Genomic DNA, 19,154 nt, shown 5'->3' with positions numbered 1-19,154 from the left:
TAACATCTACCGGGGCACGTGCACTATGGGCAACGAGCCCGGCGTTCCTTGCACATTCATTCTATGTTGTTTATTTTTAGTATTTAATGATGGGTTATTTGGGGAAACGGAGGAAGTAATTTTTTTTTTTTAAGATTGCTCCTTACAGCAGGGAGCTTCTGGGCCTTTGACTTCATTTCCCTCAAACGAAGAGGCAAACGCCGTTGCTTCTATGCTTTTCTATCAGCTTTGGAAGCTTCCTTTTGTAATCAATAAAGTATTTATAAACCTCTCGGCTTTTGGCCTTTCCTCTTGTTCCTCAGCCCGGGCGAGGGGGGACGCGGACAGGGCGAGGCTGGGAGCCCCAAGCGCCCCTCGGAGCAGGCCCGGGCGGGCCCAGGGACCGGGGGGGTCGGACCGGAGGGGTCGAACCGGAGGGACCGGCCCGGGCCTCACAGCCCCTCCGCCTCAGCGCCCACACCCAACATGGCGCCCGCGGCGTCATGCCCGCTCTCCGCGCGAAGGCCGCTGCCCTCAGCAAAGATGGCGGCGCGGCCCGCCCCCCTCCCCGGCCGGCTCCGCGGGGCCGGAGACCCGCTGGGGACCGGAGCGACAGCCCCCGGCCCGCCCCGCCCGGCAGCAGGGCTGGGCTGGGCCCGGCCCGGCCCCGGCACCGCCTGCACCGGCAGCACGGAGCTCCGGGCCCCGCCCGGCCCGGGCCCACCGAGGCCGCTGTCGCCATGGCGATAAGCCCCGCAGCCAACCGCGCGCCGCTTCCGCTGACGTCCGCCGCGACACGTGGATCCAAGATGGCGGCGTCGGCGGCGATGGTGAGTGCGGCGGCCACAGCGGCCCGGCCCGGGGCGGCCCCGGCGCGGCCCCGCGTCCCGCCCCGCTCCGCTCCTCCTCCGCCTCCGCCGGGCCCGGCCGGCGCGGGCAGGCGGCGCGGCCCGGGGGCGGCCCCGGCGCGGGGCTCTGTGAGGGGGGCTCCGGGTCGGGCCTGCACCGCGCTGGGAGGGACGCGGCGGCCCGGCCCGCAGCCCCGTCGGCCCCGGCAGCCCCGTCCCCGTGGGCTGCGCCGGGCCCCGGCTGGGGAGGGCTCCCCGGTTCCGCCTGGGGCCTCGTAGCTCTCCCGCGTCTCCCCGGGGTCGTCCCCGCGGCGGTGTCGCCGGAGGAGGGCAGGGGCGAGCGGGGCGGGGCAGAGCTCGGGCCGCCGCTCCGTGCCCGCGGGCCCAGCGGGCCCCTGCCCCGCCAGCCCCGCGCTCCCTCCTCCCTCTCGGCTCCGTTTCCACGACCCACGGCGTTGCCTGGGCAGGAGGGCCGCGGGGCCGGGCCGGGGGTCTCCGCCGGGGGCCGCGGCCTGAGCGGAGGCGTTGGGCGCTCTGGGTCCCGAGGAGCAGCGGCCGTCCTCGTCCTCCCCGTGCGGTTCTGTGGAAGGGAAGCGTTGGCCTGAACCAGGTGCTAACGCCAAGTAAAGAGGCTGTCGCGCTGTGCGTGGTTTTCACGAGCGTTTGGCAGTGATTTTCGACTTGGGGCGCGAGCAGCCGCTTCACTTCCCCGCGTCTTGGCCTTGCTATTGTTGAGTTGTTCCCTGAATTCTTGGAGAGCCGAAGGTGTTTCTGGTGGGAATTTGCTAAGGTAGGCGAGCATCGGTGCCACCTCAGGGTGGAGAAAATGAGCTGCTGAGAGGTGCCTGAAGTCTCATAGTAGAAAAGTGGATTTTCCACCTTGCTTTCATAGAAGGATAGTTCCTTGATAACGTCTCATAAGAACAGCTTATGGATCAATGACGTGTGCTGATACAAAGGTCGCTGTTGGCCGGGGTGGAGGATGTGAGGTGACTCATGTAGTGTAAAGATTGGCAGAAAGTTGAAGGGAGATTGGAAGAGCGGAGGTTTTCGTTTATTTTGCTGTAAGCATCTTTATACTCTGCTGGCTTTCTCCCAGGCAGGGAGGAGGGAGTGTCTAAGCTGGCTTTGAGAGCTGAAGATGGTCCTACTGGGAATTTCCTTGTAGCCTTCTCTTTTACGAAAGGCGGAGAAGAGTGCTAACAGCTCTCCTGGTGTCAAAGGAGCTCTCTGAAATCAATGTGAATGCAGCACTTGTCTCCTTTCGAAAGGCTTTCAGTGACTCCTGAGTGCAGGGGTGAGCTGGGCAGAGATGCAATAAGGATGAGCTTGTCCAGACAGTTCTCAAGAGCATCTGAGGAGGCAGCGCTCGGAAGGGGGACGGTGCCAGGCTGGCGCCTCGCAGGGGGTAGAGGGCAGGTGCCCTTAGCACTGCGCGTGTCCTGGTAACGTGCCTGAGGGAAGAGTAGAAGTTACACATGGGAGAGAGCTTCGGTTTGCTCTGTTACATGTGGATTTTTTTTTTTCCTCCCACAAAGTAGTGGGTTATGTCTTTCCTCCCTTTTTGTCTCCGTATTAAAAAATTCCGGTAAGTGGAACAATATATCAGAGCTTTGTGAATCCAGCTGGACAAATGGCTCTGCATAGGTTGTGTTTTCCCCTGTTTTTCTTCACACCTCTCTTTGAAAGTTAAAAGCTCTTGATTACAGCTGTTCGATGTCCCTCTTGCCCTTCTCTGCAGAAAAGAATGGGATGATGTCCATCCTCTCATTCATACAATATCCATCATTGTCACTTCCTTTCCCTCCCTTTGAGCAAATACTGTATTGTGTTCTTAAGTTCCTATGTGGATTATGAAACTGTGAGACCTAAACCAGCCCTGATACAGGCCCAGGCCTATTAAAATGCTTGCAGAATGCTTGAAATAGCTGCTGCTCAAAGGTTTCTTCAAGTTGCCGGTCTGTGGAAGTGCTTGCCAGTAACTGGGGCAGGGATGTCCTGGACGTGGATGGCCTGGCCATGGGCCCTCTGGGTTATGTTAGAGCGCGTTGGCAGGGTGCCACAGGGCAAAGCTTCTTGTCAGCTTCAGTTTCCCCCTTCCCTTAAATAAATGTTGGAGTTCAGACTCTGGCAGTGGCAGCTTCAGGGACCGCAAGCCGTAGGGAAGCACGCACGTGTGCGTGGTAATGGCAGAAATGCACGTTGTGGGGTCTCTTTGTGCTTGGTCAGGCTGGGATTTAGCTAAACAATTCCTGTTTTGGCAGCGTGTTTTGTAAACCTTTTGGGAATTTGCAGAAAATGGCAATATTGTTTAAGCGTTTCTAAATGAGATAAATCAGAGAAACTGTGTCCTGGAATTGTTTGCAAATGTCAAGTCTAGTGATAGTTATCCAGAAGTACCTTCTCGGAGAGGGGTTTGTGTGCAAACTTGTGTCCTCGTTGCTGCGCACAGGACAAGAAATACTGTTAGAATGGCTGCAAGGAAGGTTTGAGTTAATTTATTCTTACGGCTAAATGCTTCATTCTAAAGTTAATTACAGGAATAGATTTTCAAAATCTTTCAAGAGAGATCCCACAGACTTCAGAATAGTTGCTGTTGCCCTTAGAGGATGGATGTGCCGAGTTACGTGACGATGGGGAGAGCGGCTGACACCGCTGCTCCGAGGGGTGGTTAGTGTAGCGGTGCTGGCAGCGTCCTGGTCCTGCCCGTGCCCTGCCAGGCATTCCCGGGGTGACGCGCTCTGCCTGCGCTCTCTGCCTGCTCTCCTGCCATGATTTCCCCGGGCTGCTGTCTGCCGGTGCGAGAGAGAAATCCGAGTGTGACTTCTGTCAGGGTCCTGTGTGCAGAAGGAATATAGTGACATTCAAAATAGACTTTTTTTTTTATTTTTTGAGAGAAAAAAGTTTGCTTTCCTTCAGCAGGCTTTTTGCATGTGATAGATCACTTCAGTGTGAGCAGTGCTTCTCAGCAGGTGCTGTGATTTGGGGGACAGGGCAGGAGGGGTTGATTGCGCCTCTGCAGTTACTTCTGTCATTTAGGTCATATTCTCCTAAGACAGCGTCTCTTGCAAGTCTGTGTCTGCATGTACACATACAGTAAAATAATAAGGCTTAGTCAATCCAAATTAGTTTTGTCTGTGTGCAGCTGGGTTTTTCTTGATCTGGAGTTGTGCATATTTGTTGTGCTACTTGTTGCTTCCTTGTACGATTTCCTGGCATCTCAGATGCAAGACTGTCATCTGAGATTTTTTTTTTTTGGTGCATGTGTTTTGAAATGTAAATAATTGGTAAAGGCCACAAAGGCGGTATCTCCTGTCTGCTGGAAGCCTGTGCCTCGCCAGGGCTCCGTGACTGAACTAAAGCAGAGCTCCGTCCTGCAAGTTTTGACCTTGCGTAGGAGATAGCTTGCAGGCATCTCTCAAATGAGACGATTGCCTGGCCAGGCCCATGAGTTATGCAGATGTTTTGGCATGTGTCTGTGTTGTCATTACTAAGCTGCTGCCTTCATTTGGAGAAGGTGAAGCACATCTGTCAATACAAAAGCAAAGATCCTGATAAGAAAGGCCCCTGGCTTCACCCTGCACATGCTCTGCCAGGCATGAGCTGCCGGGTTAGGGACCTGCACTGGGCACTTCCTTCAAATTTCACTTCCAAAGCTCCCCCACCTGTTGCATAGCAGCATTCCCATTTCTTGCTACCACATGTTTTTTCCTGGCAAGGCTTTCCATAGTCCCCCTCTTGTCTTTTCTGTTGCCTGGTGCTGCCTGAGTCATCGTCATTTGTATGCAAAGAGCCCGATTTCTGCCAAAGGTGTCATCAAAAATTTCATCTTCTACGTGCTTGCATGTCTCCCGAGCGCCTTCCAAAGTTCTGCCCTTATCTTGTCATCTTGCAAGCTCTTCAGGGCAAGGACAGCACCGGTGTGTTTTTGGTTTTTATTAAGTAATACCGTGCTGTGTATGTCTGGCACTTCAGTGACAAACGAAGCAAGATAATTGCTACAGGTCGCTGGCTGCTGTAGAGCATGATGTAGGACAAGAGTGCTGTTTTGTTCCAGTGCTTCACCTGCCCGGGAGACCTTTTCCTACTCGGTTGGAGCGTCACGGAGCGCTCTTTTACAAGATCGGAGAAGGCAAAATTTAGTGAAGCACAGAAAAGAAGCCCCACATTGTTTCAAGGTAGATCAGTATTGAAGTCCAAGCAATTTTAAAAAGAGTGCTTCCCAGCTGCTTTCCAGATGAGGCTTTTTGCCTGCTCTGACTGTGTTAAACTGTACTTAGAACAGATCTGAAAATCTTCCTTGTAAGCAAAAAAGGTAGTTTAGCATTAACGCATTTTATGACTCTTTTTCATCTTGCTCAGTGCCAGTAATTCTGGATGCTCTGTTGACCCTCACTGGTGTCTGGGCCAAATGTACCTTACTAGCCTCGGAATGAGGCAAAAGGAAGGTGATGAAGAAGAAAAGGGTACAGGGGCAATAAACACAAATTAGCTTTTTTTTTTTCTTTCCCTGACCTGATGAAGGATCCCTGTGATAGAGCTGCTTCTTGTCCGCACCTGGCTTGTGAATGTCAAGCTGTTGAATGTTTCCTCTGGCGTTGTGTCCGTGCTGACTGTGCTCCTCTGGCACGCCGAGGAGGACGCCGTGGCTGTAGCAGCCTGCGCCTTCCAGCCCAGAGGAGCGGTGTGTTGGCAGTGCCGGTGCCCTGGGGTCTGCGTCTGCACCCCAAGCTCCTGCCAGCCGCTCTCTGGGTCCCGCATCCCAGCTCCCCTCCGCCTTCCCTGTGGATCGCTGCCGACAGGGAGCGGCCGTGCCGGGGCTGGCCATTTGGGACAGGCTCCGCGGGTGGCTGCTGGGAGCCTGGAGCTTGGCGTGCTTTCTCCTCTGCCCGTCGTATCCGGCCTGTACCCGCAAGCCGGCCTCGTGGATATAATTCCCTCATGGTCTGCCCAGACGGTGTTAATTGATGGGAGGGTAGCGCTGAACCCCAGGCCCTGCTGAGCCAGAGCAGGCACCAGGCTGGTGGTGGCTCGTTTCAGCCCAAGCCTGTCTTGCTTGGTCAGTCCGTTTCCTCTCCCTTTTCCCTTCTGTATTTGTCTTTCCACCCTGATTGCAGAGCTCCTGCTTGTAGGTGGAAGGATAGTAGGTCACGGAGACCGACTCTGCCTGCCCTGCTGTTGATGTGCAGGGGAAGGCAGCGACTGGGTTTATTACTGCTGCAGCGTTAGTTCAAGAGTTGTCCCAAACCAGACTCGGGGTTTTGTGTGGTTTTCCAATGGTGCCGTACACGCATGGAGTTTAGGGGAGTGGGCTGAAGCTAGTGATACAGATGAGAAGTGCCTTTTTCTTGCGGCTGAGCAAAGCCAACATTTTCTTAATTGCAGATGAAGAAACAGAGACACAAAGAGTGGGAAGTGACTTGATGAGAGTCACAAACCAAAGTTAAGAACAGCTTTTCTGAATTTAATTTGTGTTTAACTGCCTGACTGTACAGCCTTTCTAATGTCTGGGATGAACACTTTCAGTGTTGTTGCCCATCTCTAAAGCTGTTCCCATGTTGCTGTTGTATTTTAATGTTTCTTCTCCTTTTTGCAGGAAAGGCTAAGATATATGCTGGTTTTGCTGCTGTTGCTGCATGGTACAGACTCTTTCTATGTACCTGGTGTGGCTCCTATGAACTTCCACCACAATGATCCTGTAGAAATAAAGGTAGGATGAACTTAGATGGAGCTGTTATTCTGTTTGGTTTGGGTTTTCTTGTGTTTTGAGGTTTTTTTTCCTTCTTTATATCATAGCAGCTAAGTGGGACTAGAAAGTCAAATTTGGGGATCCAATTACTAAAATTTTGGGGGCAGATATTTCCTCTTTTTCACAACGTTCATGTAGGGTGTTGGGGATAAGCAGCCCTCAAGTGGTCACTGTTGTCATCATACCCTGCAGTTCCCAACATGATCCTCTTTCTTGCGTCTGATATCTTGTACCAAATTCCTTCAGCAGTTGCACCAAAGTCTTCAAGATGTTGCTCTATTTAGGAAAAGAGCCCTCTTTCTCACTGTAGCTTTCAAATGAATTTAATCAGATTTTTCTTCAGCATTATACTGACTTTCAAAGTGCTTACAGAGGGTGGGCCTTTAGGGTAGAATGAAGAAGTGGTTTGAATCAGACTTTTTCAATTTTTTCTTCTACCCAGTTTGCTCGTGTTGTGTCTTCAAGTCAAGTGAAATCCATGATAAATCCGAGTGCAGGCATTTGTCCTTGAGCGCTGCAGATCTTACAACCCAGGCTTGCTGAAGAGCTGTTCCTGTGCAGTATTGCTGGTAGTGAATGATGGAACTGCTTTGCCCATACAGGAGGAAGCCAGGCTTTGTTTCCAGACATCAGCAATTTATAGCCCATATCATTTCTTTTTCTAAAGCTGTGGCCTCTGTCTCAGCAAAATCCAGCACCCTTGGGGATGCCGAGGCTTGCTGCTCCCACATGAAGCACAACACAATTTGCTCTCTGGCCACAGGCTGCCAGACGTAGGCTATTTTTAAGCAAATGAGACTTGCCTGTGGCTACAGTAAGCTTCCCAGAAGAAGGGGGTATTGGAATGGCTGTTCTCAAAGGGATTTCATGAGCCAAATGCTTCCTCCAGTGATAAGGCAAGTCAGCGTGTTTGCCAGCGCTCTTCCAATAAATGAGCTTGGCTGCATTACAGAACACTCCTGTTTTTCGGAGCAACTGTGGCCTTGGCTGTCGTGGTATGTTTCTGCACTTCCCTTGTGCCATGTGATTTGTCAGAACTGTCCAGAAATGCTTGGATTTTGTCATTGCCCATTGTCTTCCCAATCTGATGGCTCTCTGGCTTTCCTTACAGAGATAAAAATTGCTCAACTCTTCATATCACTGGAGGCCAGACCTCTAGGTCCAGTGTGACATGAATTTTTGTTTGAGGAAACAACTGCGGTCTTGTATGAAATGTGACTCTTGAATCTCTTTCGAGCTCTTTGTTATTTCTTAGAACTTCACTGAGTCATAAACTTGTGAAACGAATCCACCACGCTTCTTTCTTCAAGTGTTTCTCTGTGAATGAATTGCTACTAAATCATAGTGTAGAGAATGTACAACTAGGAATTGTGCAAAAGGAAAGAAAGCTGGAGGTCTCCCAGGAACACCTGTCTCCTTTTTTTACAAGTTCTAAAAGCGAGCTTTATGGGAGGTGTCTTGAAGTAAGCTTCAGCTTCTGGCTGATGCTGAGAGGGTAGGAAACTATCCGAGTTCTTTCATGGGGATAATCCTTCCGTTCTTCCTCCAGGCTGTGAAGCTCACCAGCTCGCGAACCCAGCTACCATACGAATACTACTCGTTGCCCTTCTGCCAGCCCGCCAAGATAACGTACAAGGCTGAGAATCTCGGTACGTATCTGTTGAACAGCATGTTCCCCAGCAGTAAGCGGGCTGCCACTTAAGAGCTGTATTGAGGGTGTGTTTACAGAAGTAAAAGCAAATGCAAATGTCATCTCTAATAAACTGTTTGTGGAGAGCCTGCTTCTTCTAATATGTTATATGCCAGCTGTTTGCAAACTAGGATGTCCATATATTGGAAAGAGGAAACACCTTTCCTGAAGGAGGGCGTGTAACCTGCTTCATATGTAGAGCTTGTTACTTCCAACAAAATAACCAAACTATCCTTCGATCTTACCTGTGCATCTGTGGTACCAAAGGAGGCTCGCTGTCATCATCCCAGCTGTACCATGCGCTGCCAACCCAGTGGCAGGATCAGTGGTGGGAAGCCTGGCAGTCTTTCACCCTGCCCTTATTTTCCTGTTTTCCAGGTGAGGTTCTTCGGGGGGACCGCATTGTAAATACGCCATTCCAGGTTTCCATGAACGCGGAGAAGAAATGTGAAGTTCTGTGCAACTTTCCCAATAAGCCAGTCATTCTGACAGTGGAGCAGAGCAAGCTGATCGCCGAGCGGATCAGGGAAGATTACTACGTCCATCTGTGAGTCATCTCGAGCGTGGGTTTGTGTCAGTGGGGATTCTGTGTTGTGGACAAATTTGATCAGAAATCTGTGTTTTCAGCATTGCTGATAACCTTCCTGTGGCAACCCGACTGGAGTTTTATTCCAATCGTGATGAAGAGGAGAAGAAGAAGGAGAAGGATGTGCAGTTTGAACATGGATACAGACTTGGGTTTATGGACGGTAACAAGGTAGAGAATCCAGGTGCTGTCTGAGGGGTGGCTGGAGGAGCTCTGGGTGTCTGTCAGAGGGCGTTAGAAGTCTACCAGAGAGCATCAGGATTGGGAGTGCAACCAAAAGGTTTTATAAAGAGTGGAGATATGAGGGAAAGGTCGCTTATTGGAAGAAGAGGGTGGGTGCTGGACTACTGGTACGATAGCCAGGAGTCCTAGCTTTGACTCGCTGTATAACATTGGACAACTGCGTGCGGTGGTTTCCCTTCAGTAGAACAAAGGCAAAGTACCTCGAAGCCTGGCTAATCTTTGACGGTCTTGGAGCATCTTGTATTAAAAAAAACAACAACAACAAAACAGTCAAGTGTTTATTGGAAGAAAAGCTGCTTAAGTTTGCAAATGGAAACTTAGCATGTGTGTTCCTGCAGATACTTTCCTTCCTTGTGTGCCCTAAGATTAGCTGTTTGACTTGTTAGATGCATCTGTTCATCCTACTTGAGTGTTCAGTGGCACAGGCAGCTCTGATCACGTAAGCCGAAGTTCTTGCGGGTGAGCGAGCCTGCTGTGCCAGCTTGGGGTTGCCGTACTTCGTTCGTGTAACAGGTGACGTCAGAGCCTTTTGAAAGTGCAAGCTTCGGACAGCTGTGGGCCCCCCCGGAGTCTGGGGGGGAGAAAAAGGAGGAGTCTGCCTGGTAGAAAAAGCAGGCAGGAAACTCAGGGTTGTAGCTACTGAGGTCTTTCCGACCTAAATGTGGTGATTCTGCTGCCACTGAATGCATGGTTGAGATGTGAGTTATAGTGATATTTTCCATGCCAGAAATAGACCGAAACACTGTCCCTGGTGCCTGGCTGAGGTGTTAACCTTTTCAACATCTCTCTTCTCTCCTCTTGTTCTTTTAGCCTTGGAAAGTGTTAGCCTGATCCTGCTCTGTAGCACAATGCATCTGGGAACAGTTGGAGTCTTTAGTTTTCTGCACTGAAGCCGCTTTCTGCAGTTGTTGCTTCTGAACTTTGCCTGTTCCTCACTCGGCTGCTAACATTTTATTTAATGTCAATCTGTTTTAGTTCTACCTGCACAACCACCTCTCCTTCATCCTTTACTACCACAGAGAGGATGTGGAAGAGAACCAAGAGCCCACCTACAGGGTTGTGCGCTTCGAAGTGATTCCCCAAAGTATTAAACTAGAAGGTGAGAGACTCTTAGGGAGGGGGAGCAAAGGAGAAGAATCTTTTGTCGGGCCAAGAGTTGAACACCACTGATATATCAGGGTGCCAGTTGTTGCTTTCGTTATGGTCTCGGGGCACAGAAATGAGGGAGTCTGAATTATAAGAACAGTAAACCCCGTTGTTATTAAGGCAGTACCAAAAATAGAGAGATATCCTTGAAAAGCAATCCATGGAAAATTAATTCATATAAAAAGATTGGAGTTTGGGGTTGGGTTTTTTTGCACTGTGACACCTAGCATGAAGTATGCATGGCATCTAGCTCTTATTGTGGCCCACGTTTCCCCCACTGGGACACTACGCGCTAGTCCAGAGACCCACAGAATGTTTGGAACCGTTCTAGGGGGACTGAACATTAAAAACAGGGGGGAAAAAAGCTCCTACCTCAGTGAGCCCAACCTGAAACAGGTGTCTTGAAGGGAACTTGTTCATTGTGTATATCACCCCGTGCAACTCCCCTCTGGCAGCAGCAGGCTCTGTTGGAGAGGTCTTGTTTCTAAGCGTATTATGTGGAACAGAGGGTTTGTTCAGGATCTAGATCCTTGGCTTCAGAGCCTCTGGCTTTTATCCTTCCAGTTAAGGAAAGCCCTATGCGTAGCTTTCCTTAAAGTTTGTTAACGGTGCTCTGCTTCTGATCGGAAGAATAGTTTTGCAAACTGCAAAGCAGGTGAGAAAGGAACGAGTGCTTCCCCCGCAGTATTGGGAGCAATTGCAGCCCAGCGCCTTAAGGGTACCTGGGGCCAGGATGATCAGTGGGAGAGGCGGTACCTGGAGGGAAAGGCTGACCTAGTGTGTGCCATGTTTTCTCTTACAGACTTGAAGGCTGATGAGAAGCGTATGTGCACCCTGCCTGAAGCTACAGGCTCTGCCCCTCAGGAAATAGATCCTTCAAAGGAGAACCAGTTGCTTTTCACCTATTCTGTCCATTGGGAGGTGAGGGAGTGATGGGAAGCTGGCAGTTAGTGCTCCGAGTGTCTGTCACAGAGGTGTTGTGGAAGACATTGGGAATGTGCTGGTGTGAGAAGAACTTCCCTGTTCTTTCAGGAAAGTGACATTAAATGGGCTTCCCGCTGGGACACCTACCTGACCATGAGCGATGTGCAGATCCACTGGTTTTCTATCATTAACTCGGTTGTGGTCGTCTTTTTCCTTTCAGGTGAGTGAGGTGTGGGGTGAAGAAGGCTTTACCATTAATCTGCACGGAACTTTCTTTAAGCCTCAGCTGCAGGTGGCTCAAGGAGGATCTGTCCATGCCTGAACCTGGGGCAGGGAATGAACATCAGCACATAAAATGGCCCGGTTCAGGCAGCACCCATGGGGTCAGACAGTTACCCACTTCTGCTCTCTGACTGGGGTAGTTGAGGGAGTAGACTGTGGTTAACGTGCATCTTGCATGTCTGTATTTTAAGGAAAAAAACCCCACAGGAAAACCACAGAGCCTATTCCTGCTGGAATACTGCCTTCCCTACTCCCTGGAGTTTTGTTTCTGTCTTTGCTGAGGACTGGGGGAGATGGGCTAATGACTCAAGGCCTCCTCTCCTAGCCAGAACTGTGTTTTGGTGGGAGCCGTGTAGTTGCACAGCGTGAGAGCAGGACAGCCGTGTAGGAGCCCCTGAGCTAAATTCAGTTTGTGCTTGTTTTCAGGTATTCTCAGCATGATCATCATCCGGACTCTCCGGAAAGACATTGCTAACTACAACAAGGAAGATGACATTGTATGTGTGTGTTCTTGGGGCTGGGATCAGAGAGGGAGGGAAGTGCAGATGAGGAGGGATCTAGTCTTGAAGACCTGGATGTATTTATTGTCTCTTTCCTTGCCCCTGTTTTGCTTCGAGCCCTGAAGATGGGAGGGGCAGTTCTGTCATGTGCTGTCACACTTTTGGCTCTCTGTGTACAACAGCCGATTACAGGTTCAGATGTCTTCAGACCTAAGTAAAGACTGCAGACAGTTCTATAAACGTGTGCCCTGGCGCTGGCAGTTCAGGTCTGAACAGTTTTAAGCCCAAGAGGAAAGAAGTTCAACCAGAGTGATAAAATTCTGTAGAAGAACTGGATACAGGGAAATTAACCTCTTAGGCTGGCTGTGGTAGGACGTTCATTTCCACTGTTAGACCGTATCTAAATGCCTTCTTTTCCTCTTGTTGCTACAGGAAGATACTATGGAGGAATCTGGTTGGAAACTTGTGCATGGAGATGTCTTCAGGCCTCCACAGTATCCTATGATCCTCAGCTCTCTCCTGGGTTCTGGAATTCAGCTCTTCTGTATGATCCTGATCGTCATCTGTAAGTGGCACACGTTGCATGAGGTGGCTGTAAGAAGAGGAACGATGCTCAAGGGCATTCGTAGCTCCCGTTGACATCAACCTGTGCTCGCTTTAGCTTGAGTGAGGTCGTGTGAGGCCGCTCCCTGTTGCTGGGCTGATTGAGGCTATAGGCCTGTGCTCAGCGTTTCTGAGTTTCTAGATAGCATGTCCCAGCTGAAGGCATCTTTTTGTGCTTATATTGCCTGTTACCGAGATAAGAGCCCTGGGTGATAGCGGGCTGAGAGGCATTTGCACACGTGTGCCTTGCCTTCTGAGCGGCACCTGCTCCCATCCCTGGGGAAATCGAGGCTAAAGCGTGGTCTGTAGCTTGAGATCAAAGCTGTGGCTTCCTCTGGCCAGTGCTGGAGGCTGTGGATGTGTTCTGCTTTGAAGGAAAATCCTTCTGCGCAGAAGGCAGGGATTCCAGGCAGCTGTGGTCTGCACTGGGGCAGGCCCTTGGCCTCCAGATGCTGGCTAGCACACGTACATCAGAGCTGCTGTTCTTTGTCCCCCTTTTCCCTCCGCAGTTGTTGCTATGCTGGGGATGCTGTCGCCTTCCAGCCGGGGTGCGCTGATGACTACCGCCTGCTTTCTCTTCATGTTCATGGGGTAGGTGTCTCCGCTGCTTCCTGCGGCAGCGCTGTCCTGCCTGCCCCACCGCTTCCTTTCCCCAACAATGGAACTAATGTTCTGTGTCTTGGCTCGTTTCTGTCCAGGGTTTTTGGTGGATTCTTTGCTGGCCGCTTATACCGGACTCTAAAAGGGCATCGATGGAAGAAGGGAGCCTTTTGTGTGAGTCTTGTGGTGTTCTGTGCTGTTTATTCAGGTTTGCTGATGGCAAGATATGTGGATAAGCTCTGATGGCGAGATATGTGGATAAGCTCCACGCATATTTGTGGGTAGCTGGACACAGCCTGGCTGCATACACTGTAGAGGTTCGGTGTGGATTGAGTCCTCGTAGCTTTAGGTGAAAGGGCGAACACCAGGGCACGTGCTATAGGAAAGCAAGAGGATTGTCCGAGACCCCGCAGCCCATCCGCTGTGTGTTAGTGCTGTAATAAAAGGGGTACTTCCTCCACATGTGCCTTGTCCCAGCAATGGACTCGTTAGAGGAACATCTGCCTGATTAGTCACGTGTTTTCTCTTAACCTGTGGTTGCTCTTGCAGACAGCTACCCTGTATCCGGGTGTCGTCTTCGGTATCTGCTTTGTCCTGAACTGTTTCATCTGGGGGAAACACTCCTCTGGAGCGGTAGGTACCAGCTTCGTCCTGAAGCCTGCTGAGTGGGAGGAGGGTGACCGGGCTGCCGGGGACTTGCTTAGTTTCACAGCGTCTTTCTAAACGTGGGTGTCAATGCAGCGGCTGACTGGAGAGTTGGTCTGGCCAGTGACTTCAGCCTCCAGGGCCGGGGAGCTGTCAGCCTGCCTTTTGTGACTCTTGGTGTGATTCCAGGTACCTTTCCCGACCATGGTGGCCTTGCTCTGCATGTGGTTTGGGATCTCCTTGCCCTTGGTCTACCTGGGTTACTACTTTGGATTTCGCAAACAGCCATATGACAATCCTGTACGGACCAACCAGATTCCCAGGCAGATCCCGGAGCAGAGGTGGTATATGAATAAATTTGTTGGGTGAGTGATGAGTGTCTAGGAAATACGGTGAGTTAAGCCCTCTCCCCTCAGACTCCTTGGGCTGCTGAACATCCCCTTCTGCTGCTCTCTGGACACAGATGGCAGATGCATTTCCTTGAGTAATGCGATATCAGAGACAATCCTGACAATTTTGGTGTGGTATGACTGGTGCTTGTAAAAGTGGCATGTGCTCAACAGTGGGAGCAGCTGTGCCATTTACTGTGTGAAATTTATCCTAGTAATCTGGAGCTGTAGAGCTTTTGCTCTGTGTGGTTACAGGGGACTTTTAATGGCCAGACAGTTATATTGTGCTGCTCATGATTTTTCTTTCTCGCTCTGTAGGATTCTCATGGCTGGTATTCTGCCTTTTGGAGCTATGTTCATTGAACTGTTCTTCATTTTCAGTGTAAGCATTTAACCCACTTTGCTCCCGAATAGGATTCCTCTCGTGCCAAAGCTTTGGAAAGGGAGGGGGGCTTCCACTGGAGCAGTCTCCTATTCCAGTACTCGCTGAAAGGGCAAGCAGGTTCCCTCCAGGCCGTTCGGTATTGTTTCCAGAGAGAGCTGGCTGTGGGTCTCTTCAGACTGTCTTCTTGCTGGAGACACCTGGAGATGTCTGTGGGACGCTCCTTGGTGATTCGAAGGATGGTGGTAAAGGCGAAAGCTTACTGTAACGTTACGTCGAGGAGGGGGGCTGGCCTTAAGACATTCACTGAGCCATTCCAGCTCCTGCCTGTTTTTCACCTCCTATGGATGGGGAGGAATTTGCTGTTCCATTGCTGAGAGATGGAGGGGAATGAACAAGCTACCTCAGAGCTGTCTTTGGGCACCTTTTTGCAACCTGATTGCTCTGAAGTAACGTGAAATGCATTAGATCTGCGGTTTCATCTACATGAGGCCGAAGGGCTCCTTGTTTTTCCTTGGATTAGTTGCTAGAAGTTAGTCTCATGTTTGCTGATTGATCATAGTAGCATGGAAACAAATTTCTGCTGTGTCTTTGTTTCAGGCAATCTGGGAGAACCAGTTCTATTACCTTTTTGGCTTTCTCTTCCTGGTGTTTATAATCCTGGTGGTATCGTGCTCCCAAATCAGCATTGTCATGGTGTACTTCCAGCTTTGTGCTGAGGTGAGATTTCTGCATTTGTAGTTTCGGTCGCTCAGGGTACTTGCTCCTGGAAAAGCACAGGTCACATTATTGCTGCTGCTCAGCAGAAAGCTAGTGTGGCCCAGCTTCACGAGCGTGATTGCTCTTAACACCTCTTGACTTCAAGGAGAATTAAAGCTACCTGATTATCTGCTAGGCTGGGAACTGTGGTTTCATACCAGAAATTATGCTGGGAGCAGGGTTATTTTGAGCTGACATCTCTTCCCAAAGAAACTGTTTAATTCCATCCACACACAAAATGAAATGCAGGGCCAGAGGTGAGCCGTGTTCTTCGGTAGCAGGTGCTGTGATGCTGAGCTGGCTTTGCTTCACTGTCAGCTTTTCATCCTCTTTGTTTGGAAACACTTCTGTGACAAAATAGTTCCCCAGCCCCGAACCGTGGTTTTCCTTTGAAGGAAAATGGGTGGTGTTCTCCCTGTCCCAGAAAGGTCATGGCTCCCCTGAGACAGTGACGCAGGAAAAGGAAGCCTGTGGGATAACGAGGCTTTTTACCCTGTCAGGATTACCGCTGGTGGTGGAGGACCTTCTTGGTGTCTGGAGGATCTGCCTTCTACGTGCTGATCTATGCCATCTTCTACTTTGTGAACAAGGTATCGCTATTCCTCTTGTATGAAAGTGCCACCTTTCTAGAGGAGATGGTTGGATTTGGGAAGGGAAATGGTGGGACCGCCTAGTCCTAGTCTGTCCCCATGCCAGCCCAGGCAGCTCACCAGCCAGCGGTGCTAAGTCCTTCCAGAGGGGAGAGAAGGTTGCAGGTGCCCCAGGCCCCTGCCCGCGTTACCTGTGTGGAGCGGCGTTCCCTAACCCCAGCTTGAAGGGGATCTCCCTTCAGCTGGACAAAAATGAATCCGGTGGAGGGTTTCCTGTCAAACCACCCCCTTGTAGGGCGCACTGGCTGGTGTGGGGAGCTAACTCTTCTTACTTCTGTACTTGATTTTGCTTGTTTTTTCCTCTTCTGTTTCAGCTGGATATTGTCGAGTTCATTCCCTCCTTACTATACTTTGGCTACACCGCCCTTATGGTCTTGTCCTTCTGGCTCCTCACTGGCACCATTGGCTTCTATGCAGCCTACATGTTTGTCCGGAAGATCTATGCCGCAGTGAAAATAGACTGAAGATGCACAGACCCAGCAGAAAGCAGACACCTCTGAGTGCGTGTCCTCCTGGGAGTGAAGGGGACATCTTCTCCCAACTCTTCTAAGGAAACAAAATCCAGTGGGAGAGTGACAAGAGAAATAAATAACGCCTCGTTTTGGAATGTAACTTTGGCACAGTGTACATGGATTCTGGGCTACTTCTGGGGGAAAAGGGGTCTGTAGATACCTTACATTTTAACTTTATTATCCTGTTCCATATTTGAGGGAGTTTTTTAGCAGAGAAATATCCCTCTGTATAAGTAAACCCCCTTTTTGCTAATTCATCCTTTTTTTTTTTTTATGTTGATGATGAACGGATTTGAGACAGCAGTGGAAACACTTGTGAAAACATTTTCTTCCAGCCCCTAGGGTGCTCTAGGATTCAGGGAGACTCTTCAGGCAAATATCAGACTGGGTTTCTTCCCTGCCTTCATGTCTGCACAGAAGAGGGAGCTTGACTGTGGCAAAATAAAAGGAGCCTAAAGGCTTACCCAGCGTTGGTCTGGCGTGCTCTGACTGCAGAAGTCCTGGCTTTGGCTTGTTTACAATTTGGAGGTGCCTGGGAAGTGCAATTTCACCCTGAGAGAGCTTGAGAACTGCAGCCCTTGGCGTTGCTTCTCCCTCCCTCCGGCCTCGGACAGCATGGGCCACTTCGGAATCCTCCTGGAAGGGCTGAGGGAGGGTGGGATTTCCTCTCTTTCGGAAGGTGCAGCCAGCTGCAGCAGGACGTAACGTTACGGTGGAAGCGACGTGATTGCGCTGGTGCTAGAATACAGGACTGGAAGGATGCGCGAGGTAACGACAAGGGTTTGTTCTGTTGATCGCTCTGCTCCAGCCGTGTGAGGAAATGGGGCAGGCTTCCTTCCCGGGATCCCCGCTGGGATCGCGCAGAGCCCTGCGCAGAGAAGGCCGTGCCGCTGCCGCTTTAGTGCCAAGCGATCTGATGCAGTGTTGGGCCCCGGCTGCCGCGAGGTGTGTGCGGGCCGTGCAGAAGGGGCTGGGGGCAGAGGGAGCAGCCCTGGGGAGTTCCCCCGTTGCCAGGAGCAGGCTGTCTCGCTACCTGCCCTGTGCTCCAGCTGCTCTTGCTGCTCTCTTCTCCTCCTCTTCGATTCTCTACCTCCAGGGAACAGAAAAAGCGTACGCCCCTAAGCTGTATTTTGTTCTTCTCCACAAAATGGCCCAAGCCCTCCGGGATAGCCGACGCGGGCTCTTCTGCAGCGGGCTCCTCTTTTTCCGTGGCTTGATGCCTGAATCAGCTCGTGGGAAGCTCTTTTTAAAAGAGGTTAAAATTTTTTATTTTGGTCACTTGAGTGATGTTTACCAGAAAAAAGGTTCCACATTGCAGGGGAAGGCTCCCTCCATCCCCAGACTAGCTGGATTCCGTCAGGGCTACAGGGGAGAGGTTTTTGAGTGAGATCTATGAAAATTTTCCTTTTGCTTCTTGCTGTAGTAAGCAGTGAGGTCCCCAAGTGACCAGCTGCCACAGGTGACACCGGTCCAACCCAGAACTGTCCAAAGCCCTCCCCGTTACCAGCACTGATGTGCACCCTTGAGGGGTTTGGGGTTCTTTTTTTAACCCCAGTTGCCCTAAGTTTCCACCAGGTCCACGCAAGGACCCGTGTCTCTTACCGACGGCCTTGCCCCCTGCGGGGAGCTGGCTTCCCAGGCAGCTTGACTCCTCGGCACTGAGTCTTTCCAGCCCAACAGCTCCTTCAGCTGCCCACCATGCCAAAGTCTAATCAGCCAGGAATCACGGATGGAAAAAGGGAGCAGGGGATGCGCGAGCCAGCTGTGCTGTGGAGTCCTGCGTCAGTTCCGATTTGAGATCCCTCTCTGAGATTTTGGTTGATTTTTTTTTTTTTTTTTTAATTTTCTGCCCCCGCCCCAGTGGAGAGGCTCAGCCAGCATTGATTTCTCTCCCTTCCCCAAAGTGTTTTCTCTGTATTCTTTGTAATTTTTAATTAATGTATGTATTCTTTGTGTCCTATTGTAAATAAATCTGCCATTGTCCTGTTGTCCTGCTCTCCTGGGTTCTCCTAAGCCACCTTTTGGGATTTTCTTTTCATAACACTTAGCCTGTTCGACGCCCGCGTGGTCTCTGACGTGTGGCTTCAGTCAGAAGCGGAGCTTCGAATACATTGTGGTTTTCTTTGTAATATTTTTCTCCTGGTAAACTTGACGGAGCAGTAAGTTTCTCCCAGTGAGGTATGTCCTGTATACCGCCGTACATTGTAATTAAAACGCCACCGGTCAAGGCATTTGTATATGTCACTCGCTGTACCGCTCTCGTGTGCTGCACGGTAAGACCGCTTAAGCAACTTGGCTCTCGCATGTGAAATACGTTGTCTGACTTGCGTAGCGCGAATGGGTAGAGCAGCAGGGCTGTCGGACGGCTGACAGGCTGGGAGCGTTGGGCAGATACAGGTGCTTTACAGAAAGAGGTGAGAGTACAGTTAAGAAGGGAGCTGCCGTTTTCTTCCTCTCAGCAGTGTTTTGGAGGCGCGTTGGTGCTGCAGAAGCCGGACCTTCATCATTAGCCCGACGTCTTTCCTGGTGCTTGTGTGTTTTTGCTGGGGGTGTATGTGGCAGGAGAGCAGCAGGCGTCTGTTAAAGGTGCTGACTAGGCAGTGAATTCACTTTTCTTGTTACGCTTTGCCCAGCAGAGCAATGGATGGGCGCAGCCGTGGCTGGTGA

At 50.8% G+C, this 19,154-nt stretch overlaps 1 protein-coding gene across 4 annotated transcripts; it reads left to right on the top strand.

Moving 5' to 3' along the window:
* The first annotated feature begins 719 nt into the window (after window positions 1–719).
* TM9SF4 (transmembrane 9 superfamily member 4) lies at window positions 720–17,315 on the top strand. 4 transcript variants are annotated; one of them, XR_012831627.1, is made up of 19 exons: window positions 720–809; window positions 6,424–6,537; window positions 8,126–8,225; window positions 8,645–8,813; window positions 8,894–9,023; window positions 10,071–10,194; window positions 11,044–11,162; window positions 11,274–11,385; window positions 11,874–11,944; window positions 12,380–12,512; window positions 13,060–13,141; window positions 13,249–13,324; window positions 13,700–13,783; window positions 13,985–14,160; window positions 14,503–14,566; window positions 15,167–15,286; window positions 15,826–15,915; window positions 16,290–16,635; window positions 16,789–17,315. XR_012831627.1 is itself a non-coding variant. In XM_075721131.1 (19 exons), the coding sequence occupies exons 1-19, from the start codon at window positions 720–722 to the stop codon at window positions 16,437–16,439; spliced, it is 2,007 nt and encodes a 668-aa protein (XP_075577246.1). In that variant the 3' UTR covers window positions 16,440–17,315. The 4 variants fall into 4 exon arrangements, 3 of the variants coding, with proteins under 3 accessions (XP_075577246.1, XP_075577245.1, XP_075577244.1); XM_075721131.1 differs by adding an exon at window positions 2,475–2,477 and having other exon boundaries at window positions 16,290–17,315; XM_075721130.1 differs by having other exon boundaries at window positions 16,290–16,475; window positions 16,823–16,849.
* The last annotated feature ends 1,839 nt before the right edge of the window (window positions 17,316–19,154 follow it).

This window comes from Pelecanus crispus, chromosome 14 (genome assembly GCF_030463565.1).
Source record: "Pelecanus crispus isolate bPelCri1 chromosome 14, bPelCri1.pri, whole genome shotgun sequence".
Taxonomy (NCBI): Eukaryota; Metazoa; Chordata; class Aves; order Pelecaniformes; family Pelecanidae; genus Pelecanus; species Pelecanus crispus.
The sequence above is the reverse complement of the archived record's forward strand: the minus strand, read 5'-3'. Positions and strand labels throughout refer to the sequence as shown.

Bases quoted from the DNA above. Each gene is read 5' to 3' on its own strand.
- TM9SF4 (XM_075721131.1), top strand. From the start codon at position 720: ATGGCGATAAGCCCCGCAGCCAACCGCGCGCCGCTTCCGCTGACGTCC. The intron at 11,163-11,273 runs GTGAGGGAGTGA...CTGTTCTTTCAG, and splicing joins CCTATTCTGTCCATTGGGAG to GAAAGTGACATTAAATGGGC. The intron at 13,325-13,699 runs GTGAGTCTTGTG...TTGCTCTTGCAG, and splicing joins GGAAGAAGGGAGCCTTTTGT to ACAGCTACCCTGTATCCGGG.